Source organism: Bombina bombina, chromosome 3 (genome assembly GCF_027579735.1).
Source record: "Bombina bombina isolate aBomBom1 chromosome 3, aBomBom1.pri, whole genome shotgun sequence".
Classification (NCBI taxonomy): domain Eukaryota; kingdom Metazoa; phylum Chordata; class Amphibia; order Anura; family Bombinatoridae; genus Bombina; species Bombina bombina.
The window spans coordinates 512,330,451-512,357,926 of record NC_069501.1 but is presented as its reverse complement, the minus strand read 5'-3'; the positions used below and the strand labels follow the sequence as shown (position 1 = coordinate 512,357,926).

General features: G+C 41.1%; 1 protein-coding gene across 2 annotated transcripts in view; it reads left to right on the top strand.

The window, feature by feature from the left end:
* Positions 1-27,476, top strand: part of KIF21B (kinesin family member 21B) — a 513,509-nt gene that overhangs the window by 324,386 nt on the left and 161,647 nt on the right. For both annotated transcript variants that reach the window (XM_053706916.1, XM_053706915.1), the window contains exons 25-28: positions 5,472-5,671; positions 17,008-17,079; positions 22,338-22,451; positions 22,592-22,630. In XM_053706916.1, the coding sequence (XP_053562891.1) occupies positions 5,472-5,671; positions 17,008-17,079; positions 22,338-22,451; positions 22,592-22,630 (425 nt within the window). The remainder of the gene's footprint in view (positions 1-5,471; positions 5,672-17,007; positions 17,080-22,337; positions 22,452-22,591; positions 22,631-27,476) is intronic.

Here is a 27,476-nt window from a genome sequence, read left to right as displayed (position 1 = left end):
TGTGCAGGCACCAATTAGCAACAGCTCCCACTAGTGTATGATATGTGCATATTCATTTTCTTTTGCATGATGTACCGAGTCTACGGTTTCATCCTTACTTGTGGGATATTATCCTTCCCTACAGGAAGTGGCAAAGAGAGCACCCACAGCAGAGCTGTCTATATAGCTCCTCCCTTAACTCCACCCCCAGTCATTCTCTTTGCCGGCTCTAAGCAAGAGGAAGGGTAAAGTGAAAGAGGTGATAAACTGTTAGTTTTTATTTTCTTCAAGCAAGAGTTTGTTATTTTAAAATGGTACCGGTGTGTACTATTTACTCTCAGGCAGGAGATGGATGAAGATTTCTGCCTGGAGGATGATGATCTTAGCATTTGTAACTAAGATCCAGTGCTGTTCCCACAGAGGCTGAGGAGTACAGGAAAACTTCAGTGTGAGGAACGTTTTTCATGCTATACAGCAATGAGGTATGTTCAGTCATTTTTTCTGGAGAGACTGTGATATTTCAGAAAGGCTGACAGTATCCCCATGAGGGTAAGGGTAAGCAGTAATCCTAGACTTGTAGTGGCATTACTAAGCTTGCATAAAGGGCTAATTGAAATTATGGTTGACACTCAGTTTGAATGATATGAACAAACGGTTGTGTGTACTGTGAGTGCTGTTAATAAGGTTTTGAGGGACAACTTTATTGAGGGTACACTTGGCTTTTTTGGGGTTTTAGAACCCACATGGCTAGTTAAAACGCTTTGGTGTGTTTTTGGGAGGCCTTAAAAACATTGAGTGAGATGGGCGTGGCCTAATTTCGTGCCTCCGTTGCGCAGTTGTTTTCTCTTAGCAAGCAGCAAGCTACAACACCGGAGGGTCCTGGTGAACTTTTTGGGCCAAAACGAAGCTTTAACCCCACATTTTCAATCCCTAAAGGAAGGTAGGCGCCACAGCAGAGCTGTGGCAAGGTGCTGACAGGGTTTTTTCTGGTTTTTGGCACTTTGTCAATCCGGTTTCCATATTAAAGGTTTAAATGTTTCATTTGCATGTGGGGCAATCTTACTAAAGCTTATTGAATCTGCTCTAAAAAATTCAAAACGTTTGATGCATTTTTAAGCAGTTTTGCAGAACGTGTATGCTTTTTTTCTCTTAAAGGCACAGTACCATTTTTTAAAATTGTTGTTTTTTCACTGAATAAAGTGTTTTCCAAGCTTGCTTGTCTCATTACTAGCCTGTTCAACATGTCTGACATTGATGAAACTCCTTGTTCAATATGTTTAGAAGCCATTGTTGAACCCCCTCTTAGAATGTGTCCCACATGTACTGATATGTCTATAAATTGCAAACAGCATATTTTGACTTATAAGAGTGTGGCGCTGGATAATGATAATAAAGATATGGCCACAGTTATGAATTTTACCCTCACAGAGGTTTTATCTAAACTGCCTGGGTTGCAAGGGAAGCACAGTAGCTCTGGGTTAAGAAATGCTGAGCCCTCTGACACTTTAGTAGCCGTATCCGATGTACACTCAGAATGTTCTGCAGACCTGATGGACATGTCATCTCTTCCACCATGGACTCTACCACTGAGACAGGACCTTTTGATTCAAGGTCCGTTCAAGCATCCAAATCTAATTTCTCTGCGACTGACTGCTCGGAGATTGAACGCTTGATTTTATCCAAGCGGGGTTTCTCTGAGTCGGTCATAGATACCTTGATTCAGGCTCGAAAGCCTGTCACCAGGAAAATCTATCATAAGATATGGCGTAAATATCTTTATTGGTGCAAATCCAATGGCTACTCATGGAGTAAGATCAGGATTCCAAGGATTTTGTTCTTTCTCCAAGAAGGATTGGAGAAGGGATTGTAAGCTAGTTCCTTAAAAGGACAGATATCTGCTTTGTCTATTCTATTGCACAAGCATCTGGCAGATGTCCCAGACGTTCAGGCATTCTGTCAGGCTTTAGTTAGAATCAAGCCTGTGTTTAAACCTGTTGCTCCGCCATGGAGTTTGAATTTAGTTCTTAAAGTTCTTCAAGGGGTTCCGTTTGAACCCATGCATTCCATAGATATTAAGCTTCTATATTGGAATGTTCTGTTTCTAGTTGGTATCTCTTGGGCTCAAAGAGTTTCTGAACTATCTGCATTACAATGCGACTCGCCTTATCTTGTTTTCCATGCTGATAAGGTGGTTTTGTGTACCAAACCTGGATTCCTTCCTAAAGTTGTTACTAACAGGAATATCAATCAGGAAATTGTTGTTCCTTCTCTGTGTCCTAATCCTTCTTCTAAGAAGGAACGTCTGTTGCACAACTTGGACATGGTTCGTGCTTTGAAGTTTTATTTGCAAGCAACCAAAGATTTCCGTCAAACATCTTCTTTGTTTGTTGTCTATTCTGGAAAGCGTAGAGGTCAAAAGGCTACGGCTACCTCTCTTTCCTTTTGACTGAAAAGCATCATCCGTTTGGCATATGAGACTGCTGGACAGCAGCCTCCCGAAAGGATTACAGCTCACTCTACTAGAGCGGTGGCTTCCACATGAGCTTTTAAAAATGATGCTTCTGTTGAACAAATTTGTAAGATTGCGACTTGTCTTCGCTTCATACCTTTTCCAAATTTTACAAATTTGATACTTTTGTTTCTTCTGAGGCTATTTTTGGGAGAAAGGTTCTGCAAGCAGTGGTGCCTTCCATTTAGGTTCCTGTCTTGTCCCTCCCTTCATCCGTGTCCTAAAGCTTTGGTATTGGTATTCCACAAGTAAGGATGAAACCGTGGACTCGGTACATCTTGCAAAAGAAAACAAAATTTATGCTTACCTGATAAATTTCTTTCTTTTGCGATGTACCGAGTACACGGCCCGCCCTGTCTATTCAAGACAGATAGTATTTTTTATTGAAAATTTCAGTCACCTCTGCACCTTATAGTTTCTCCTTTTTCTTCCTAAGCCTTCAGTCGAATGACTGGGGGGTGGAGTTAAGGGACGAGCTATATAGATAGCTCTGCTGTGGGTGCTCTCTTTGCCACTTCCTGTAGGGAAGGATAATATTCCACAAGTAAGGATGAAACCGTGGACTCATCGCGAAAGAAAGAAATTTATCAGGTAAGCATAAATTATGTTTTTTAACAAGGGATACTAAGAGAACGAAGCACATTTGAAAATAGAAGTGAATTTAAAAGTGTCTTAAAATGACATGCTCTATCTGAATCATGCAAGATTATTTTGACTTTCCTATCCCTTTAACCTCTCAGATATACCTCTCACGCATCACCAATTAAAACTCTTAAATAAAGGTTTATCGTTTGCTAGTTACCAAAATCACTTTGAAAAAACACTTTATTACACAGACACAAAACAACACAAGTATAGCTCAACTAGCAGACTAGATCCTTAGACAACATTTACAAGGACAACTCACCTCTAGATATAGGTATCAGATTCACAGATATCTTAATGATTAAGATCTTAATGATCTTATCACACTCCAGGCATCCACTCTAAGAGAAACAAGCACTCACAATAGAGATAAAAAAATACCTGCTAACCCATAACTACTTTGTGTTTGAGGGGATATATTACCTCCAGAGGTGTGGCACGGCCATGGGGGCAAAATTTGCCTTCTCCTATGCAAACTTATATATGGGATACTTTGAGATCAGCCACCTCTTTTGGGGAGATTGTTCCCTCAAACACAACATTATAACATATGGCAGGTTTATAGATGACCTGATTCTTATTTATAAGGATGAAGAAGTAACAACAGTCCCACAGCTTGTAGAACATGTCAATCAAAATAATCTAAATCTCTCATTCACATATAAGATCAATGAATTGAGCATAGAGTATCTGGACCTGTACCTACAACATGATGAGAGCAATAACATAATTACTTCTAATTATAGTAAACCTTTTTTCTAGAAATACCATACTGAGAGCAGACTCTTGAAATGCACCCCACATGAGAAAGGGAATACCTAAAGGCCAATTCCTCCACTTATGCAAAAATTGCTCTACATTAAAATCATATAAACAAGAGGTAGTTAGGATAGTTTTAATTTAATTTATGGGTATTTTAATTGGGGTTAAGTTAAGCGGTGTTAGGTTAGGGGGTTTACATGTTAGTTTATTACTTTACATTGTGGAGAGATGGCAGTTAAGGGGTTAATAGTTTAAATTAGTTTGCGTTTTGGGGGGATGGTGGTTTAGTGGTTAATAGGTTATTTAGATAATTTGTGATGTGGGAGGATGGTGGATTTGGGGTTAATAGATTATTTAGGGTTTGCGATGTGGGGGGATAGCGGATTAGGGTTAATAGTTTTATTTAGAGTTGGCGATGTGGGGGATGGCGGTTTAGGGGTTAATAGTGTATTTTATGGGTTGTAAGGTATTTTTGTTGTGTTTTCTACAACTTGGATTTAAGCAGAAAAGACTATTGTGCAATCGCAATTTCTCCCGACTTATAATATCAGCGTGAGAAAAATGGATCATGAAATTGCGATTGTGCTAGCTCCAAATCCATTGCGCCTTACTTGTAATCTTTCCCTGTGTATATCAAAGTTTACTATATAATGATAATAGCACTGCAATCTATCAGAGAACAATGCTCTGGTTGTTCACAAACTAATAAAGTAAAAAATGTTAATTTAAAGAACAAATATAGGTTATTTCTCATTATCTTATACAAAATAACCAGTTTTGAGATAATATGCCTATCTATTTGTATAGTGCATCTGTATTCTGAAAATCATTTTCCACATTTCTTGTAAGGATTATCTTGCAGTGAAACAAATCTCAAAACTGCGAAGAGGTTATCATCTTTCGTGGTGTGCAAAAAATAGTGTGTATGTTTTATTAATTACATGAACTTGGGGGGCGGAGCCTACAGCTGTTGCGGAAGGTCGTGTATATGAGGAGCTCCTGACTCTTACTTGGATATAACTATTATTCTCTCTTTTAAAAAAATAACTTTTGCACCTGACACCTTTGTGAAAGTGCCCTGAAGTTTTCCTGGAGGAGTTAGGGAGATAATATTATATAGACGGCTCATCCTATGTTCCTCAGCTTGATTGCATGGAAGCTGACTGCATGGCAAGCAGGCCTAATTTGTGACTCAGTTACTCTGTGCCGTCGAGGCTGCCGCACATATTACCCCCCCCCCCCCCGGGGATCTTGATGACTCTGGGTTAATAGCAGCATATTATTGCTGCCCTCATTTCTGTACCACTACAACAATTTCACAAAGGAATCGGCAACCAGTATTTACCTTAGTAATGGCGGCGGAGGAGGAAGTCTTAAGGGAACTCAGCGCACTCCTTGCCTCTCACCAGGCAGCCTTTACAGACATGCTACATGAAGCCTGTAGCTCTATCCGGAAAGCCATATATAAAGAATGCATTAAGGGCACTCTAATTACATGAACTTGATGGACTATTATAATGTACCTAGTTAAATCATTTTGAACAGATTTATGTATTTATTTATTTATGTTTTGCAGGGGGAACCCCGCCTCTCACGACAGGTAAAAGCTATTTCTGCTGAGTGCTTAAGCCCATCACTGGAGCCATCCACCAAAAACATCACCAAGTCATTGGCTTCATTGACTGACATTTTAGAGGACAGTGGAGGCTTCTACTCAGGAATTCTTCGTGGGCGGACATCACACAGCCTTACTCTACCAGTCCGTGGGAATACCTTGTGAGTCTTAAGACTTAAAATATACTAAACAGACTATTTATTTAGCACATCTTCTGTCTGATCAACTGTAAGCCCATGACGATCAGTTATATATGATATATTAATAACCACACAATGATAAATGACATATCTGAGGTTTGTATGATCAATGGTTTCTAATATATTTCATAATTAAATAAGATGTGTGCTATTCTATCTTTTTGTAGTTTTTCTGCAAGATAGTTTCACAAATGGGTTTTATTTAATCTAGGCCATTGCCTAAAACCAAAAATATTCATAGAGATTGTTACTAATACTTTTAAAGAAACAAATGGCCAGATTACAAGTGGCATGCTAATGTTAGCTTGGGACGCGATAAGTAATATTGCGACTGCGCTAATGTGCATATTACAAGTTGAACATAAATGGTTGCTCTCTAGGGCACTTGTGTGTACAGTTTTTTTTTTTTTTTTTTTAAAGTCCATGATTCTTAGCTAAATGTTAAAGGCTGTTAGCCAGGGGCATATGAAGCAGAAAGAAGTGAGGGGCAGTCAAGAGAGCCAAATCACTTCTGTTTACTTGTGTTACTGGCAGCCAAAGAGGTAAAATTATTTATTGTATGTTACGGGCAGTCAAAGGGTAAAATGACTCCTGAGTTGTGAAAAATATACATTGTGGCTGCTGAGGGAGAGCTTTGGGTGGGCAATGTGTGACCCCCCATCTACCATTATGCCCAGTCACAGTCAGGTTGTCCAGTATTTTTGTGGAGGACAGCTGACAACCCTAGCGTCCAGACAGAGGGCAAGGGAACTCCCCCACCCTTGGAATTTATCCAGTGTCAGGCACACTTTTGCTGCAGAGAGGTTGTAGGGCTCAAAGTTGCACTTCTCCCTGCAGTGACTTTTAGTGACAGCTGCAGCTCACTTATCCTTTGTGCTAGTTAAATAACTTCTCTGCGGAACCTAGCGATGATGATGGCAGGGGGGCTGGACTTTCAGCACTGACAGATTATCCTGTGAAATGAGAGGTGGGCTTCTTTTTAGCTGCTGGGTTTATGACCCTCCCCTTCTTCTGAGTGATTGACACATGATAGCAAAAGGCACAGTCTAAGCATAATGACAGATCATGGTGTTTATTTGGTCTGTCTCTTCATCCTTCAACTTCAGAGTTGCTTTTTACACCAACACTGCACACAGCAGTGACGTACTGTCGTAGGAGGCAGGTGAGGCAGCGCCTCACCTGTCCTATGTGTGTAATTACACCATGTAATACATTTTAATAATAAAAAAATAATAATAATAATTTTTTATAAAAAAAAAAATTGTATTAATTGGTGTTACGGTTACCCTTAGTCTCGCTGAGAGATGGACCGCTTAGTAGCCTGGATCCCTATTGCTAAAGAGGGGAGAAGCTGCTTTCCATAGTATTCTATGAGTCTCGCAAATATAGAATAATCTCCCTTAGCTGCAGTACCGCTAGGATACCCTTCTGCCCACAAAAACGAGTCAACGCTGCGATTGAGGGTCAAACAAGAACTCAGGACTGGGATGCCCAGCCTGCTTTTTATTAAAGTTACATGCACACAGGGCACTCCCAGGGGGAGAGGGGGGGAAGCACAAAATCCCCCATCACACATTTAGATAGAGAGCACTGTCCTTTGACAGGCCACAATAGGATTACAGTACTTAAGATAACAAGTTTACAAGTTCATCTTATCAATTAGCAGTCTGGCTCCAGAGGTGATTAGACAATAGTTTCTAAAAGCTGAAAAAAAAGAGTTAACTCTTTATGAAATGATACTTGTTACGGTTTTCTTGGAGCCCTTCTTAGGCGCTGGCTTGCTGGTTCAGGCATTGCTGCTGGGAAATAAGCTCTTCACAACAAAATAACTAATGCTTCTGTAACAATTGGTGAACCCCCCACCCCCCGCCACCCACTCAGCTATCTTATTTTTATTAAATTGGCGTGTCGCGTGTCCAAAAAAACTTTTCTCAACAAATACATACATATTGCGCAAGTAGGTAGAGGCTGTGAGCCCTTCCGTTGCGCAATATGATTGCATTTGTTTGTATGGGCTGCTTAGAGACTGCCACCCAGTGGCGACTAAGCTTTAATGTCTCCTCTTTGTGGCCCACAGTGAGTGACTAGTCAGTGGGTGGGACTGTTGCGGCGGGCGGGAGATCATCCCAGGCGCGGAGTGAGATACGTGCTGTCAGGTGCCCGCCCAGACAGTGAAGAGGTCGGTGAGAGGTCTCGATGGACTCTCAGTCAGTGTGTCCTCGCTCTTAGAGTCTCAGTGATCGAGACAGAGACGGATGGTCATGGTGTCGGTGTGAGAAGTTTGACTCACTGAAAACTTGAAGGCTCACTCAGTGACAGGTCAGTAAGAGCTGCAGCAGTGCAGCTGCAGTGCTGTCCCATGACCCGCGTTGTCACGTTGTGAATGTGACGGTAACTTAAGAGTGACCGTTAAGTTAGACACTGACAGTGAGTGAGTGAACAACTTCTTTGACTCACTGTTGTCTGTGAGACTGTGAGTGTCACTGTCAGTGATGTGAAATGTGTGAGACTGTGCACTGTGCTGCCTTCCTCAACTAAGTGTCGACGTGCTGTGGTGTGCTCAACTGCTCAATTCCACCATAACATACAAGACCGTCTACCCCCCTCTCCTGTGTCTCTCCCCCCTCTCCTGTGTCTCTCCCCCCCCTCCCCTGTGTCTCTCCCCCTCCTCCCCTATGTCTCTCCCCCCTCCCTTGTCTCTCTCCCCCCCTCCCCTGTCTCTCCTCCCCCTCCCCTGTCTCTCTCCCCCCCCTCCCCTGTCTCTCCCCCCTCCCCTGTCTCTCTCCCCCTCCCCTGTCTCTCTCCCCCTCCCCTGTCTCTATCCCCCCTCCCCTGTCTCTATCCCCCCTCCCCTGTCTCTATCCCTCCTCACCTGTCCCTATCCCCTTCTCCCCTGTCTCTATCCCCTTCTCCCCTGTCTCTATCCCCCTCCTCTGTCTCCCTCTCTCTCTCCCCTATGTCTCTCTCCCTCTGTCTCTCCCTTCTGTCTCTCCCTCTCCCCTTTATCTTTCTCTCTCTCCCCTCTGTCTCTCTCTCCCCTCTGTGTCTCTCCCCTCTGTGTCTCTCTCTCCCCTCTGTCTCTCTCCCCTCTGTCTCTCTCTCCCCTCTGTCTCTCTCTCTCTCCTCTCTGTCTCTCTCTCCCCCCTCTGTCTCTCTCTCCCTCCTCCTCTCTCTCCCTCCCTCCCCCTCTCTCCCTCCCCCTCCCTCTCCCTCCCCCCCCTCCCCATCTGTCTCTCTCCCCACTCTCTCTCTCCCTCCCCTCTGTCTCTCTCTCTCCCCTCTGTCTCTCTCTCTCCCCTATGTCTCTCACTCTCTCCCCTCTGTCTCTCTCCCTCCCCCCCTGTCTCTCCCTTTCTCCCTCCCCTCTTTGTCTCTCTCTCTCTCTCCCATCTGTTTCTCTCTCCCCCTCTGTCTCTCTCTCCCCCTCTGTCCCTCTCTCTCCCTCCCCCTCTGTCTCTCTCTCCCCCTCCCCCTCTGTGTCTCTCTCTCCCTCCCCTTCTCCCTCTCTCCCCTCTTTCTCTCTCTCCCCCCCCCTCTGTCTCTCTCTCTCTCCCCTCTGTCTCTCTCTCTCTCTCTCCCCTCTGTCTCTCTCTCTCTCTCCCCTCTGTCTCTCTCCCTCTCCTCTGTCTCTCTCCTCTCTGTTTCTCTCTCCCCCCTCTGTCTCTCTCTCTCCCCCTCTGTCCCTCTCCCTCCCCCTCTGTCTCTCTCTCCCCCTCTGTGTCTCTCTCTCCCTCCCCTTCTCTCTCTCTCTCTCTCCCCTCTGTCTCTCTCTCCCTCCCCTCTGTCTCTCTCTCTCTCTCTCTCTCTCTCTCTCTCTCTCTCTCTCTCTCCCCTCTGTCTCTCTCTCCCCTCTGTCTCTCTCTCTCTCTCTCTCTCTCTCTCTCTCTCCCCTCTGTCTCTCTCTCTCCCTCCCTCTCTGTCTCTCTCTCTCCCTCCCCCTCTGTCTCCCTCTCTCCCCAGTCCCCTCTGTCTCTCTCCCCTCTGTCTCTCTCCCCAGTCTCCTCTGACTCTCTCTCTCCCCTCTGTCTCTCTCCCCAGTCCCCTCTGTCTCTCTCTCTCCCCTCTGTCTCTCTCTCTCCCCTCTGTCCCTCTCTCTCCCCTCTGTCTCTCTCCCTCCCCCTCTGTCTCTCTCCCTCCCCCCCTGTCTCTCTTTCTCCCTCTCTCCCTCCCCCTCTGTCTCTTTCTCCCTCCCCCTCTGTGTGTCTCTCTCTCTCCCTCCCCCTCTGTGTCTCTCTCTCTCTCCCTCCCCCTCTGTGTGTCTCTGTCTCTCTCTCTCCCTTCTGTTTCTCTCTCTCCCCTCTGTGTCTCTCTCTCCCCTCTGTTTCTCTATCCCTCCCCCTCTGTCTCCTATCCCTCCCCCTCTGTCTCTTTATCCCTATCCCTCTGTCTCTCTATCCCTCTCCCTCTGTCTCTCTATCCCTATCCCTCTGTCTCTCTCTGTCCCCTCTGTCTGTAGCTCTCTCCCCTCTGTCTCTCTCTTTCCCCTCTATCTCTCTCCCTCTCCCCTCTGTCTCTCCCTTTCTCCCTCCCCCTCTCTCTCTCTCTCTCCCCTCTGTCTCTCTCTCTCATCTGTCTCTCTCTCCCTCCCCCTCTGTCTCTCCCTTTCTCCCTCCCTCTCTGTCTCTCCCTTTCTCACTCCCCTTCTGTCTCTCCCTTTCTCCCTCCCCCTCTGTCTCTCTCTCTCTCTCTCCCCTCTGTCTCTCTCTCCGCTCTGTGTCTCTATTTCTCTCTCTCTCTCTCTCCCCCTCTGTCTCTCTCTCTATCCATCTCTCTCTCTCCCTGTCTCTCCCACCCCCTCTGTCTCTCCTTACGTGTCTCATTCTCCCCATGGTCTCTTTCTCTGTCTCTCTCCCCTCTGTCTCTCTTTGTCTCTCTCTCTCCCCTCTGTCTCTTTGCCTCTCTCTCCCCCTCTGTCTCTCTATCTCTCTCTCCCAGTCTCTCCCACCCCCTCTGTCCAATTTACATCTAATATCTAATTTCCTTCATTCTCTTGATATCCTTTGTTGAAAATATCTAAATATGCTCAGTAGCTGCTGATTGGTGGCTGCACAATAGATACTTCATGTGATTGGCTCACCCATGTACATTGCTATTTCTTCAACAAAGGATATCTAAAGAATGAAGGCATATCCTAGCCAGTGCCTCACCTGCCTCTGACCTCATTGCACGTCACTGGCACACAGTGTATAGAGGGTCAGATGCTTTCCTCCTAAAATATTTAGTTCTAGTAAAATCCGTGTCCAAGTTGCTGTGGACTTGTGTTATTTGTATATGAAAAGCAGCTTCACTTAGAAGCAAACCTTTTTTGTATTTTTAAATATATATATATATACTGTATATACACACTGTGCTGCCAATTTATTAGGTATAGCCCTGCTGTGCACACAAATAGTTTGTTCTACTACGTTGCACGTCACATGGCCACAGTTTTGGTATAAATAAAGCAGAACAACCTTCCTACTATCAGTTAAGCGTACAAACCGCAGTGAGAATGGGTAAGAGCAGTGATCTAATGCACTTTAAACGTGGCATGATAGTAGGTGCAAGACTTGCTGAACGAAGCGTATCTGAAACGGCAGTACGCCTGAACTTTTCAAATACCACAGTTTCAAGGGTGTTTCGAGAATAGTGCAATGAACAAAAAAGTGTCAGTCCTGTGATAGAAAAACGCTCGTTGATGAGAGAGGTCAGAGGAGGATGGCTAGCCTTGTGCAAGCAAACAGACAGGCCTCAATATAGTGAATCACATCAGAATTCAACCTGGTGCGGAGAAATATATATTGCAACGCACCACTAGGCGCACCATGTCGCAGATAGACTAGAACAGCCGGCGGCCACATCGGGTGATTTTGTTATCAGAGAAGAACAAGAGAGCACGCCTTCTGTGGGCACAACAACACCAGCACTGGACCATCGAAGACTAGAAAAAGGTTGCTTGGTCTGACGAGTCATATTTCATAGTGCATGATGTTGATGATAGGCTCAGAATGTGTCGAAAACAGCATGAATCTATGGACCCGTTATGTCTGATGAAAACTGTGCAAGGTGGTGTGGGCGGTGTTATGGTGTGGGGAATGTTTTCCTGGCACACGTTGGGTCCATTGATACCCATAAATTCACGTCTGAATGCCACAGCACATGTAAACATTGTTGCTGACCAAGTGCATCCGTTCATGTTGGCAGTTTATCCTCAGGCAGATGGTTACTTCCAGCAGAATAATGCCCTGGTGCACAAAGCCTGCATAACTATGGGATGGTTCCTGGAACCTGACAATGACTTTTCTTTGCTGTAGTGGCCCTCTCCGTCCCCAGATCTCAATCCTATTTAACATCTTTGGGAAGAGCTGGAAAGGGCTATCGCTGCAGGCCTACAACTCCATCGAATCTCCAGGAGTTGCGTTACACACTCTTGTCTGCATAGTGCACAATACCTCCACAACGTTTTATCATCTTGTTAAATCCATTCCTAGACAAACTCAGGCTGTTTTAAAGGCTAAAGGAGGTTCAGCATGCTACTAGGTAGCTGTATCTAATAAATTGGCCGCACAGTGTGTGTGTATATATATGTGTATGTGTGTGTATATATATATATATATATATATTTCTAAGAGTATAAATATTAAAGGTTCATATGTGTGTGTGTATTTGTTTGTGTGTACATATTTATGTGTGTAAACAAAAATCTCAGCACACCAAAAATATTATCTTATATGCAATTTATTCACAAGAGAGCAAACATATATATATATATAAATATATATATATATATATATATATATATATATATATATATATATAGAAGCAAGAGTCTCATGCCCTATCCACTCTCAACTCACTCAGAACAGTCACAGCCAGCCATACAACAAAAAAAGAAAAAAAGAATCAAACAAAACCCTAGGAGTTCCTATGGGATATCAGATGCTACCAAAGTCACGTGAAAATTATGTAATACTGGATTCAATAGATGTCCTGTAATAGACCACAATAGATCGTCTTGTATATTGTGATTTGAACAAGTAAGGACAGTCCTTTGAACAGTAGTATTAAAATATATCACAAATTATTACATCCATGCATCTGTATATAGAAAGACTTCAGTCACAGTACTGGCTATTTGTCTGTGTGTACATATTTATGTGTGTGTTTATAAGTTTGTCTGTGTGTGTGTATTTGTTTGTGTGTACATATTTATGTGTGTATGTATTTGTGTGCACATAATTATGTGTGTATGTATTTGTCTGTGTGTACATATTTATGTGTGTGTATTTGTTTGTGTGTACAGATTTATGTGTGTGTGGATTTGTTTGTCTGTGCATACATAGTTATGTGTGTGTGTGTGGATTTGTCTGTGTATACATATTTATGTGTGTGTACATATTTATGTGTGTATGTATTTGTCTGTTTGTACATATATATGTGTGTGTATTTGTTTGTGTGTACATATTTATGTGTGTGTGGATTTGTTTGTGTGTACATAGTTATGTGTGTGTATTTGTGTGTATAGTTTTATGTGTGTGTATCTGTTTGTCTGTGTGTACATATTTATGTGTGTATGTTTGTGTCTGTATATATTTATGTGTGTGGATGTGTTTGTGTGTACATATTTATGTGTGTGTGGATTTGTCTGTGTTAACATATTTATGTGTGTGTGTGTGTGTGTGGATTTGTTTGTCTGTGTATACATATTTGTGTGTGTGTGTGTATTTGTTTTCTGTGTGTACATATTTATGTGTGCGTGGATTTATTTGTCTGTGTGTACGTATACAGTTGTGCTCATAAGTTTACATACCCTGGCAGGATTTATGATTTCTTGGCCATTTTTCAGAGAATATGAATGATAACACAAAAACTTTTCGTTTACTCATGGTTAGTGTTTTGGCTGAAGTCATTTATTATCATTCAACTGTGTTTACTCTTTTTCAATCATAATGACAACAGAAACTACCCAAATGACCTTGATCAAAAGTTTACATACCCTGGTGATTTTGGCCTGATAACATGCACACAAGTTGACACAAAGGGGTTTGAATGGCTAATAAAGGTAACCATCCTCACCTGTGATCTGTTTGCTTGTAATTAGTGTGTGTGTATAAAAGGTCAATGAGTTTCTGGACTCGTGACAGACCCTTGCATCTTTCGTCCAGTGCTGCACTGACGTTTCTGGTTTCTGAGTCATGGGGAAAGCAAAAGAATTGTCAAAGGATCTGCGGGAAAAGGTAGTTGAACTGTATAAAACAGGAAAGGGATATAAAAAGATATCCAAGGAATTGAGAATGCAAATCAGCAGTGTTCAAACTCTAATCAAGAAGTGGAAAATGAGGGGTTCTGTTTGATAACATACTGCATTCATCTTGGCATCAATTCTGACCAAATTCCCTGTAGAAATATAGAAAAAGAGAAAGGGCGCCTCCTAGTGTAGCCAGTATAACAAAAGGCAATACTAATAAAGTAAAGTGGTACTTACAATTTCTAAAGGCAAAGGTAATGCCTAGGTAGACGGTCTGGGAACTCGGCAGTGTCCCAGTATACTGTGCACCAATGCAAGGGCAGCACCTCCTGAAATCAAGATCGATTTCAGCAGTCTAAAAATTGGGAAAAATAAAGAGGGCGACTCCTAGTGCAGATCAATAGGTATATTCAACCCACTAGCTGTTCCCAACAGGTGGATACTCACAAGGTGTAATGCCTGCCTGAGGAAACAGCGTGGTTAGCGCTGAGAAACGCGTAGCGAGTTGTACTGATGATATTTGTTTATCTCAAATTTGTAAATTGTTTTTAAACACTTTTTATATAAAGCTATTTTTATACTGGAGTCTCCTTTTCATCATTCACTGCCAGAAACATTTTGAAACAAAGATCAATAACCTTGATCTACATGTGCGCTGGGCCACTATAATATACCCAGCATGCTTCATTTGCACTTCAGTGTGCATTACACCTTGTGAGTATCCACCTGTTGGGAACAGCTAGTGGGTTGAATATACCTATAGATCTGCACTAGGAGTCGCCCTCTTTATTTTTCCCAAATTTCCTGTGCCTTTGTAGCTCACACATCCCCAAAACATCAACGATCCACCTCCGTGTTTCACAGTAGGAATGGTGTACCTTTAATCAGAGGCCTTGTTGACTCCTCTCTAAATGTAGCATTTATGGTTGTGGCCAAAAAGCTAAATTTTGGTCACATCACTTCAAATGACTTTGTGCCAGAAGGTTTGAGGCTTGTCTCTGTGCTGTTTGGCGTATTGTAAGCAGGATACTTTGTGGCATTTGCGTAGTAATGGCTTTCTTCTGGCGACTCGACCATGCAGTCCATCTTTCTTCCAGTGCCTCCTTATTGTGCATCTTGAAACAGCCACACCACATGTTTTCAGAGAGTCCTGTATTTCACCTGAAGTTATTTGTAGGTTTGTCTTTGCATCCCGAACAATTTTCCTGGCAGTTGTGGCTGAAATTTTAGTTGGTCTACCTGACCATGGTTTGGTTTCAACAGAACCCCTCATTTTCCACTTCTTGATTAGAGTTTGAACACTGCTGATTTGCATTCTCAATTCATTGGATATCTTTTTATATCCCTTTCCTGTTTTATACAGTTCAACTACCTTTATGTCAACTTGTGTTCATGCTATCAGACCAAAATCACCAGGGTATGTAAACTTTTGATCAGGGTCATTTGGGTAGTTTCTGTTGGCATTATGATTTAAAAAGAGTAAACATAGTTGATTGATAATAAATGGCTTCAGCCAAACACTAACCATGAGTGAAAGAAAAGTTTTTGTGTTATCATTTATATTCCCTGAAAAATGGCCAAGAAATCATAAATTCTGCCAGGTTATGTAAACTTATGAGCACAACTGTATATATATGTGTGGGTGGATTTGTTTGTCTGTGTGTACATATTTATGTGTGTGTATTTGCTTGTGTGTACATATTTATATGTGTGTGTGTATTTGTGTGTGTGTATTTGTCTGTGTGTACATATGTATGTGTGTTTATTAGTTTGTCTGTGTGTACATATTTATGTGTGTGCGTATTTGTGTGTACATAATTATGTGTGTGTGTATTTGTGTGTGTATTTATCTGTGTGTACATATGTATGTGTGTGTTTATTTGCTTGTGTGTATATATTTATGTGTGTGTGTGTGTGTATTTGTCTGTGTGTACATATTTATGTGTGTGTTTATTAGTTTGCCTGTGTGTATGTATTTGTGTGTACACAATTATGTGAGTATGTATTTGTCTGTGTGTACATATTTATATGTGTGTATTTGTTTGTGTTTACATATTTATGTGTGTGTGGATTTGTTTGTGTGTGTGGATTTGTCTGTGTGTACAGTTTTATGTGTGTGTATATCTGTTTGTCTGTGTGTACATATTTCTGTGTGTATGTTTTTGTCTGTGTGTACATATTTATGTGTGTGTACATATTTATGTGTGGATGTATTTGTCTGTGTGTACATATTTATGTGTATTTGTGTGTACATAGTTATGTGTATGTGTGTATTTGTCTGTGTACAGTTTTATGTGTGTGTATCTGTTTATCTGTGTGTACATATTTATGTGTGTGGATTTGTTTGTGTGTACAAAATGTATGTGTGTGTGGATTTGTTTGTCTGTGTGTACATATTTGTGTGTGTGTGTGTATATGTGTGTACATATTTATGTGTGTGTGGATTTGTGTGTACATATTTAGGTGTGTGTGTATTTGTCTGTGTGTACATATTTATGTGTGTGTGTATTTGTTTGTCTGTGTGTTCATATGTATGTGTGTGTGGATTACTTTGTGTGTACATATTTATGTTTGTGTGGATTTATTTGTCTGTGTGTACATATATATGTGTGGGTGGATTTGTTTGTCTGAGTGTACATATTTATGTGTGTGTATTTGTTTGCGTGTACATATTTATGCGTGTGTGGATTTGTCTGTGTGTACATATTTATGTGTGTATGTATTACCAAAATGATTTTCCGTACCTAATTTAGCGAAAACATGGATTAAGATTATACATATTTTTTTTTATGGTGAATGGTATTGTAAAACTGTTTAAAAAGCCCATTTCATTCCATAAGTAGTTAAGATTATTTTAATGTTTTTTGTTAACACCGGTAATTGTTCTGTAATTTAGTAGTATGCACACTGGGTACTGTATTTATCTAGAACTCTGCATTAGATTATTATTATTATTTAATTTCATGTTGTTCCTGTGTTAAACCATACTTATCATCAAAAACTCTCTTATTCTAATATTTCTGTGCTATTTTAACAGTGACAATGACAACAACCTTTTGCTTTTCTCCAGCCCTAGACAATCCCGAGGACCAAATACCTCTCCATTAACACGTAGAAAATCTTATGACAGAGGACAACCAAGGTAATAAATATATTTAGTAAACATTTGGTAATGTGTAACAATCTTATATAACAAAAATTGAGGTAAAATATAGAGACAAATAACAAATGAAGAATCATTATAATTATGGCTTGATTTTAGCAGTACCAGTTGTGGAAAAAGTAGACATATTTTTCTAGACATCTTTATTCATAATGGCGTATACCTGGCTTTTCAGTGATGCACCTTTACAAATCTCTTTTTCTTATCTTAAAGGTTGTGTTCTATAAACTTGGTCACCATGTAAAACTATTCTGAGGCCACACTTGGAGTGTTACATTTCTCCCCTTTAATTTGTTACCAATGATCCACTTTACCTGCTGGAGTGTATTTTATTATTTGCAAATATTTCCTTTACCCTTATATTGGCATTTGAAATAGTTGATTTAGGCTTTGGTGTCCTCACCTATTCTAAAAAATTCTGGCCTTAGGTCCAAGCTATAGATAAGATGTTTAAACACAGCCAGCAGATGAAATTACACTCTCAATAGGGTATAGAAGAGATAAGGTAATAAAATGTTAATTTCCATTTTAATGGGAGGAGAGTCCACTGCTTCATGCATTACTTGTGGGAATTAGGAACCTGGCCACCAGGATGAGGCAAAGACACCCCAGCCAAAGGCATGAATACCTCCCCCACTCCCCTCATCCCCCAGTCATTCTTTGCCTTTTCATCACAGGAGGTTGGCAGAGAAGTGTCGGAAGATTCAGAGTAGTATATTATGGAGGGTAGTAGTCTTCGAAATGGGACTGGATTTTTAAGTAGTCCTGTCAGCCTCTCAGTGAGAGCATGAATGAATGTTAGAGTCTGGAGATGCAGGGAGAGTCTTTCTGTGAACCCATCCCGACTCAGATTAACAGCTCCCTAAGCAATCAGCATTGAATAGTTTTGCTGCCTGCTTTTCTGCTCTTTTCTCCTTCTACCTCATTTAAAAAGCTGTTTCCCATTTTTTTTCCAGACTTGCAGCTTGAGCTGTGGGGGGCCATTCCTAAGGTGGTTGGTGCTATCTCCACGCTCGCTAAGAGAACGACTATTCCACTCGAGGATAGTTCTTCATTCAAGGAGCCCATGGATAAAAAGTTGGAGTCCATGTTGAGGAAGATGTTCCAACTCACAGGGTTCGTTTTTCAACCGGCAGCGGCGGTCGCTGCAGTGGCTAGTGCTGCTACCTATTGATGTGATGCTCTCTCAGCTATGGTCAAGATGGAGACTCCCCTCGAGGAGATACAGGAACGAATTAAGGCCTTAAGGGTAGCTCATTCATTCATCTGTGATGCAAATATGCAGATTATTCGCCTGAATGCTAAGACATCACTTTTTTGTGTATTAGCCCATAGGGCTCTGTGGTTAAAGTTGTGGTCTGATGACATGACTTCCAAGTCTAGATTACTTTCCCTCCCGTTTAAAGGGAAGGTTCTTTTTGGTCTGGGCCCGGATTCTATTATATCTACGGTCACGGGTGGCAAGGGTGCTTTCCTGCCACAGGATAAGAAGAATAAGCCTAAAGGGTCTACTTTTCGTCCCTTTCGTGCGGACAAGTCTCAGCGCTAGCAGCCTGCCGCAAAGTCAGAGCAGTCCAAGGGATCTCAGAAGCCTGCTAACTCTTGGAACAAATCCAAGCAGAGCAAGAAGCCTGCAGAGACAAAATCGGCATGAAGGGGCATCCGTCTCTGGATCACGTAGGGGGCAGACTTTCTCTTTTCACAGAGGCCTGGATGAAAGTTGTTCAGGACCCTTGGGTTCTGGAGGTTGTAGCCCAGGGTTACAGGATAGGGTTCAAGACCCATCCACCCAGAGGCAGGTTCCTCCTGTCAAACATATCATCAAGTCCAGAGAAGAGAGACACCTTCCTAGGGTGCGTGAGGAAGTAATCGTCCCAGTCCCTGTAGCAGAAAGAGGTCTGGGGTATTATTCAAACTTTTTTGTGGTCCCAAAGAAGGAGGGCACGTTTCGCCCAATTCTGGACCTATAGTGCCTAAACAAGTTTCTGTCAGTTCCAGCATTCAAAAAGGAGACGATCAGATAGATTTTGCCCCTAGTTCAAGAGGAGCAATTCATGACGACAATAGATTTGAAGGATGCTTACCTTCACGTACCAATCCACATGGATCACTTCAGGTTCCTAAGATTTGCATTTCTGGACCAACACTTCCAGCTTGTGGCCCTACCGTTTGGTCTGGTGACTGCCCCAAGAGTCTTTATGAAGGTTCTGGGAGCGCTGCTCACGGTAGCGAGAGCCAGAGGTATTGCAGTGGCTCCTTATCTGGACAATATCCTGGTCCATGCTCCGTCCTGCAGTCTCACTGAGGATCACTCAAGGGTCCCCAGCAACAGGGTGGAATTCCTGGGTACAATAATAGATTCTTCAGCCATGAAGATATTCTTGACAGATCGGAGACATTGCAAGATTGCGTCCCACTGTCTTGCTCTTCAGACCTCCTCAAGTACATCTGTGGCCAGATGTATGGAGGTGATTGGGTTCATGGTATCCAGCATAGATGTCATTCCATACACCAGGTTCAATCTCAGACCTCTTAAGTTGTGCATGTTGAGACAATGGAATGGTGATCACTCAGATCTATCCCAACAGATATCTCTGGACAACCGAACAAGGGAGTCCCTCTCTTGGTGTATCTGTCCAGGACAGTTTCTTGAGACCATCCTAGGAGATTGTGACCACGGGCGCAAGTCTATCAGGATGGGGAGCTGTTTGGGGTGCCAAAAAGGCACAGGGCAGATGGACTTGAGAGGAATCGAGCCTACCAATAAATATTCTGGAACTACGAGCGATATTTAATGCTCTGAAGGCTTGCCCCCCCTGGGGTCATCCCGATTCATCAGATTCCAGTCGGACAACATCACATCAGTGGCTTACATAAACCATCAGGGGGGAATGAGGAGCTCCCTAGGTATGAGGGAGGTATCTCGGATCCTGGAATGGGCAGAGATCCACAATTGTTCGCTCTTGGCAATCCACATTCCAGGTGTGGACAACTGAGAAGCGGATTTTCTTAGCAGACAATCCTTTCATCCAGGGGAATGGTCTCTCCATCCCGAGGTGTTTGCGAAGATCGGAAAAATATGGGGGACGCTGGAGATAGACCTCATGGCGTCCAGACTCAATTTCAAGCTACCCAGATACGGGTCGAGGTCCAGGGATCCCCAGGCAGAGCTAACAGATGCGTTAGTGGTGCCCTGGGAGTTCAGCCTACTTTACATTTTTCCACTGTTGCCTCTTCTTCCTCGAGTAGTGGCCCGCATCAAGCAGGAGCAAGCTTCGGTTATTCTGATTGCTCCGTCGTGGCCGCGGAGGACGTGGTTTGCGGATCTGAGGGGATGTCATCATCTCCTCCATGGAAGTTACCCTGTCGCAGAGATCTGCTGGCTCAGGGTCCCTTTCTACACCAAAATCTCGATTCTCTGAGGCTGACTGCATGGGGATTGAACGCCTAGTCTTAGCCAAGAGAGGATTTTCAGAGAGAGTGATTGATACTCTCATTCAGGCCAGGAAACCGGTCACTCGTCGCATCTATCATAAGGTATGGAGGACCTAATTGTCCTGGTGTGAGGAACGTGGATATCCATGGCATAAGGTTAGGATATCCAGGATTCTGGCCTTTCTCCAGGACGGTCTAGATAAGGGTCTTGCCTTAAAGGGACAGATTTCGGTTTTATCTGTACTGTAACACAAGAAACTAGTGAAGCTTCCTGACATTCAGTCCTTTATTCAGGCTCTGTCTAGGATCAGACCTGTCTTTAGAAATTCTGCTCCTCCTTGGAGCTTAAACTTGGTTCTTAAGATTTTACAGAGGGCTCCGTTTGAGCCTATGCATTCTATTGACATTAAAATTCTTTCCTAGAAGGTTCTATTCCTATTTGCTATTGCATCAGCTCGCAGAGTCTCTGAGTTGGCGGCCTTGCAATGTGAGCGTCCTGGTTTTTCACGCTGATAAGGCTGTTCTTCGCACTTTATTGGGGTTTCTTCCCAAGGTGGTGTTGAATCATAACATCAATCAGGAAATAGTAGTTCCTTCCTTGTGTCCTAACCCTTCTTCATCAAAGGAAAGGTTGCTTCATAATTTGGATGTAGTTCGGGCTCTGAGGCTCTGAAGTTTTATCTTCAGGCCACGAAGGAGTTCAGACAGACTTCATCTTTATTTGTTGTGTATTCAGGGAAGCGTAAGGGACAGAGGGCCTCTTCTACTTCTCTGTCTTTTGGATGAGGATTACTCCTCACTCTACTAGAGCTGTGGCCTCTTTTTGGGCCTTTAAGAATAAGGCCTCTATGGAGCAGATTTGTAAGGCGGCTACTTGGTCTTCGTTACATAGTTTTGCAAAATTTTACAAATTTGATGTCTTTGCCTCGACAAAAGCTGCTTTTGGGAGAAAGGTTCTGCAGGCTGTGGTGCCCTCAGTTAAGGGTCCGCCGCCTTTTGCCCTCCCATTTTTTTCATTCAGTGTCCTCTAGAGCTTGGGTATTTGTTCCCACAAGTAATGAATGAGGCAGTGGACTCTCCTCCCATTAAGATGGAAAACATAAATTATACTTACCTGATAATTTCATTTCCATCTGTGGGAGGAGAGTCCACTGCTCCCGTCTGTTTCTCCGATGGGCCGACCTAAATTTAGTTTTATTCTTCTGGCACCATTTATACCCTGATATTTATCCTACTGTTCCTTGCTCCCTTGGCAGAATGACTGGGGGATGAGGGGAGTGGGGGAGGTATTTAAGCCTTTGGCTGAGGTGTCTTTGCCTCCTCCTGGTGGCCAGTTTCTTAATTTCCACAAGTAATGAATGAAGCAGTGGACTCTTCTCCCACAGATGGAAATGAAATGATCAGGTAAGCATAATTTATGTTTTTCAATTGTTCTCTCCAAGTATTGGTCTTTGGTTTATGGACAGATATAAGATGATAAAGTAATGAGATCTGCTCAACCAATTTTATTAGGCTGTGGCTTCAAAACACAAAACCAGCTAAATTATATACACAAATAAAACCTTTAAAAGCAAATATTCTTATACATGTTATACTCTGCAGCTGGTAAAAAAAAGTAATTAGAAGCACATTAAGGGAAATCAATTTTACAGTATACTGTCCCCTTAATTATTTATTTTATCTTGAGAAGGAAACGCTTGAGGTTGTCAGCCATGTGTGAAAGGATTAATAGGAAACAATTATAGAGAGCAAGTAGTTGAAAAAGTGCTTATAAAATTAAATTTCTCTCACCGTTCCTTTAGGGTTTCAGAATCAAGTTTGACACCACCTTCCTCGCCCCCCATGCGCCCCCGCAATGATAAAAATGTGTTTTCTCGGTTAACAAGTAATCAAAGTACAGGGTCTGCACTGGATAGGTAAGATTTCATTAATTATGTCTAATCATTTAACATGCAGTAATTCTTAAAATATCATTATGTCTGCCTCTGTTCCTATCTTTTTTATTTGTTAACATTTCCACACTCTCTCTGTTTCTAACACTACGCTCTCTCTTTAGGTCTGATGAGAGTGACTGCCTTTTCTCGGATGCTACCAGGTACTAATATTTTGGAACTTTGTCTACTTACTCTCAGACTGCTTCACTTCCTTATGTATACATCATATTCACTCCTCATAATTGTTACTTCTATTTTCTTCTTCACAACTTTTAACTGGATTTGATAAAAAAAAAAAAAAAAAAAAGGAAATGGTAAAAATAGTCAAATTTGCTGCCACAGCACAAGTACATACAGGGACTGAAAGGAGAGGAAAGTCTTCAACTGAGAACTAAACTGGCTGTTGCAGACACTGTAACTGGGCAGATAAAATAACAGATAGAGGTGCCAACGTATGCAGCATCTGAAGACTTGTAAAGAATGCCTGGAATCAATAAAGGGACAGCAAAGTCAAAATTAAAGGGATATTAAACCCATTTTTTTCTTCTGGTATCTTTATTTGAAAAGCAGGAATGTAAGATTAAGAGCTGGCTCATTTTTGGTTCCCTACCTTCCCTAGGTAGCGCTTGCTGATTGGTGGCTATATTTAGCTGAACCAAAAATGGTGCTGAAACAAACATTTGGGTTTCATAGCCCTTTAAGCTTTCATGAATCAGACCATGTGACTTTAAACAGCTTTCCAGTTTACTTCTATTATCAAATTTGCTTTGTTATCTTGATATCCTTGGTTGAAGATTAAAGCTATGTAGGCTGATAGGAGTGTGCACGTGTCTGTAACAGTCTATGGCAACACTGTTTATAGCAATGTTATACATAGATACAAACACTAATGCTAGATGGCTAGAGTTACATCCATGCTCCTGAGGTCACCTAGATTTACTCTTTAATAAAGGATACCAAGAGAACTAAGCAATATTGATAACATAAGTAAATTGGGAAGTTGTTTAAAATGTCATGCTCTATCCTGTCCATGTAAGTTTAATTTTGACTTTACTATCCCTTTAAGAGTGACAACAAGTTTATCTGTGTACATCACTGTTGTTTACTTGTTTTAAAATTCAATATTAAGGGCTAGATTACAAGTGAGGTGCAAACGTTTTTGTGCAAGCGACATTGGCCTCGCTTCCATTGAGTCGTTAAAAATGGAGCCGTAAGCTACCGAAGCGTCCGACAGCTAAAAGTAATTTACAGCTGCATTTTAGTACCAGGTTTCCATTGAAAAGATTAGCGTGTTGCGCGCAGTCGCTCTTTTCGTGTAGCTGTAAGTTAACGTTGTGTTAACGCTTCCATCTGACGTCGGATTTCTTGAAAATCAATTAGTTGCTAAGGTAACCCGACCTTACGCTATAGAATTTACGTTTAACGTCCGTGCTTCTTACCTGTGATCGCCTCTCAAGAAAAATAAAAAAACACTTATCCATATTTTTAATAATCAAATACTATTTTCTAATATAATTATATTTAACACTTCATAAATATAAGTAATATTTATTGCTGCCCTAGGCATAGGTCTAGTTTGCATTCTGTAGATATGTTCTTGCATATATTATTATATTTAAATATATACTGATATTTCTATTAGAATATAAGTTCAACTATTTCTATACATGAGACAACAATAAATATTACTTATAACAATTTATTTCTACATTAAAACACTTGCATTATTTGCAAGTTTTATAATTTCAATAGAAAATAGGTCTCAAAAAGCACAATTTTCCTCTTTTACACCTAGTTGAGCTGGGGGTAATATTTCTCAATGTATCGACAGCCTCCGACAATGTATTAACGGTTAGCGCTTTCATTGGAAACCTGGTATAATTTATCGATTAACGGCTTCTATTACTTTCTATGGGACGCGAAGATCTTTTCGGCAGCCGATGTCCGGCTGCCGATATTGAGGTATAACGCGCCATTGGAAACAGTTGATAAACGATATTGCTTCCGACAGCATATTTATCGGTTTGCAAGTGCACGCAAACTGAATTACGACTCAATGGAAGCGAGGCCATTGTGTTTTTGTGAGCAGTTTTAATTGTGCTGATATTACAAGTTGAGCGACAATTCAACTCAATTCAGTCTCAGAGCTGTGGTTAGCTGTTTTTTTTAAACTAAAAAGTTACACAAAACACTTCAAAAATATATAACAAAGTACAGTTACACTCATCATAACACCATCTAAAAAAATATTGCACAAAAAAGTTATAAGGGCTCAAAGATATGAGGTTTCAGGTGTTCGAGAAAAAAGTACTTTAAGATACATATAAATACATTGCTAAAGATGTATTTGTATGTATGTCTATATATATATATATATATATATATATATATATATATATATATATATATATATATGTTTAACTATGTATTTTCTGTAAATATTTCACATTCCAATGTTGTGCACATAGCAGAATATGTTTTAAGTATTTTTAAATAGATATTTCTATATATAGCTATACCGATATATAATCATGTATATATCATAGACAGGGCTCAACATTTCCACTAGCCCATTAGCCATAGTGGCAAGTGAAAGTTAGTGAGTGAATGTCTACAATTATTATCTAAAGGGATATTATATATCCATGAAAGGGCAAGGATATGTTATTCCTCTAGGGCTATAGGGTGCTTAGACTGTTACTTCTGAGAGGGTAAGCAGGGGCAGAGAAAGATTGGAGAAGAAAAGTGAAAGTGAAGAAAAGTATAGCGTTAAGAAAGAGTGGAGAAAAAAATGTAACAAATGAGTGAAGATAGAGGAGAGAGAGTGTGAAAAGATATGGGGGCCGATTTACCAATGTCTGGCGGACATGATCCTCTGTAATGTATCATGTCCGACAGACATCGCTGAATGCCGACAGCATTCGCTGTCGGCATTTAAAGGGACAGTCTAGTATAAATTAAACTTTAATTATTCAGATAGGACTTTTAATTTGAATTAACTTTCCAATTTACTTTAATCATCAAATTTGCTTTTTTTTCTCTTGGAATTCTTAGTTTAAATATACATTCCTACCAGGAGGAGGCAAAGTTTCCCAAACCTTAAAGCCTATAAATACCCAACCCGCCTCACACATACCTCAGTTTAAACATTGCCTCCTTTGGAGGTGGTTGAAGCATTATGTGCTTGATTTCTTCAGTGAAATTTGCTTCAGAGCATTTTGAAGCCCTGTCCCCCTTAGAATACAGTGCTTGTCATGTCTTCTCCTCTGGGAAATCTTCATGGGCTCTCTGTAAATTCGGTCGCCTCCCTTTACAGATCAACATTATACTCCTATTACATTACCTCTGCTGATATGTTTCAGTACTGGTTTGGCTGTATGCATTTTATTGGTTGAGTGTCTACAATATCAAAGGTAAGTATTACTTTCATTTATCTATGGACACTCATAGCTATGAAGGGCACTTGTATTTTAAGTTCATGTTAAACAATCCTGTTATATACCGACCAGGCACCGGCATTATTCTTCTTTTTTAACATAAATAACAGCTTTGGGAACAGTTTGCTTAATAGAGCTTTTTAGGGGGAAAATTTCAAGAGTAAACAAGAGTTTTTATATTTTTGCTATGATTATAAGAGCTTAGGAAGCCTTACCTTTATTCTTATCAGACCCTTGGGACTGAGACTAAATTCAATATATCTTTTGCACGAGCGTGCCCGCCATGTCACTTGTTTATGACATCACCAGATGTGCCGGTTTTTTTGCACACTTTTTTTGCCGTGATCATTTTCACGCTTATTTTTTATTTAAAAGTATTGTTCTAACATCCATTTGTGCTCTCATTTTGTTAATAGGGTTTTATTCCTCTCATAAAGCACTCAGTAAATTGTTTTTAAGAGACATTTATTTATTTTGCAAACTTTTCCATTTCTCAAAGTTTTTAAAAAAGGGGTTTATTTATAATATTGTTATTTTGCTTTATTTAAAATATATTTTGTTTCTTTTCCATAATGGAACAGCTCCCTGAAGTAACCATAGGACCTGAGTTTGCTGAACACCTTTCTACCAAAGCTAAGTGGGCTTTTTGTAAAACTTCTGAGGTAACTTCTTCAGCTAATTTATGTGACTCATGTATAGAATTGTTATCACGTTCAAATGATGTCTCTATGGTTTCAAATGCACCTACTGTTTCACTTTCACAGATGGATTTATTGCTGCTACCATTCTTCTTTCTTATTTAGAATTGAACATACTTTTTCTCTTCTACAAGAAGATTTAGTTACTTTAGGGTTTGAAGAAGCTAATTCTTCAAATTATAAACCCTGTCATTGTCAAAATTATGTATATATCCCTGAGACTTTTCCTGATGCGCTTTCTGACATGATTGCTAAAGAATGGTCTAAACCAGGTAACTCTTTTAACCCGTCTTCAAGGTTTAAAAAATTGTATCCTCTACCTACTGCTAGTCTAGATCTTCGGGAAACAATCCCCAAGGTCAATGGGGCCATTTCTTCTCTAGCCAAATGTATTACTATTCCTTTGGAAGATTCCAAAGGAAGGTTCCAAAGTACTCTTCTTTCAAAGATCCCTTAGATAGGGAACTAGAATTCTATCTTTGGAGGACATATTTACAAAATTGGTTATGTCCTTAGATCAGCCATTTCTATTGCTGATGTAGCGGATGCTTCTACTTTTTGGTTATCTAGTCTTGTTCAGCAGTTATCTTCAGATCCTGAATGCTCTAACATTCTTCATTTACTTCAATAGGCAAATCATTTTATTTGTGATGCAGTATTTGATATTATAAAACATTACCATGTTTTTGGCTATTCTTTCCAGAAGACCCTTATGGCTTAAATCTTGGAATGCTGATATGGTATCTAAATTGAAATTGCTATCTTTCTTTTCAAGGTAAGAATCTATTTGGTTCTCAGTTAGATTCTATTATTTCCTCTATTACTGGAGGTATTATTTCCTCTATTACTGGAGGTTGCCAATCATTTTTGTT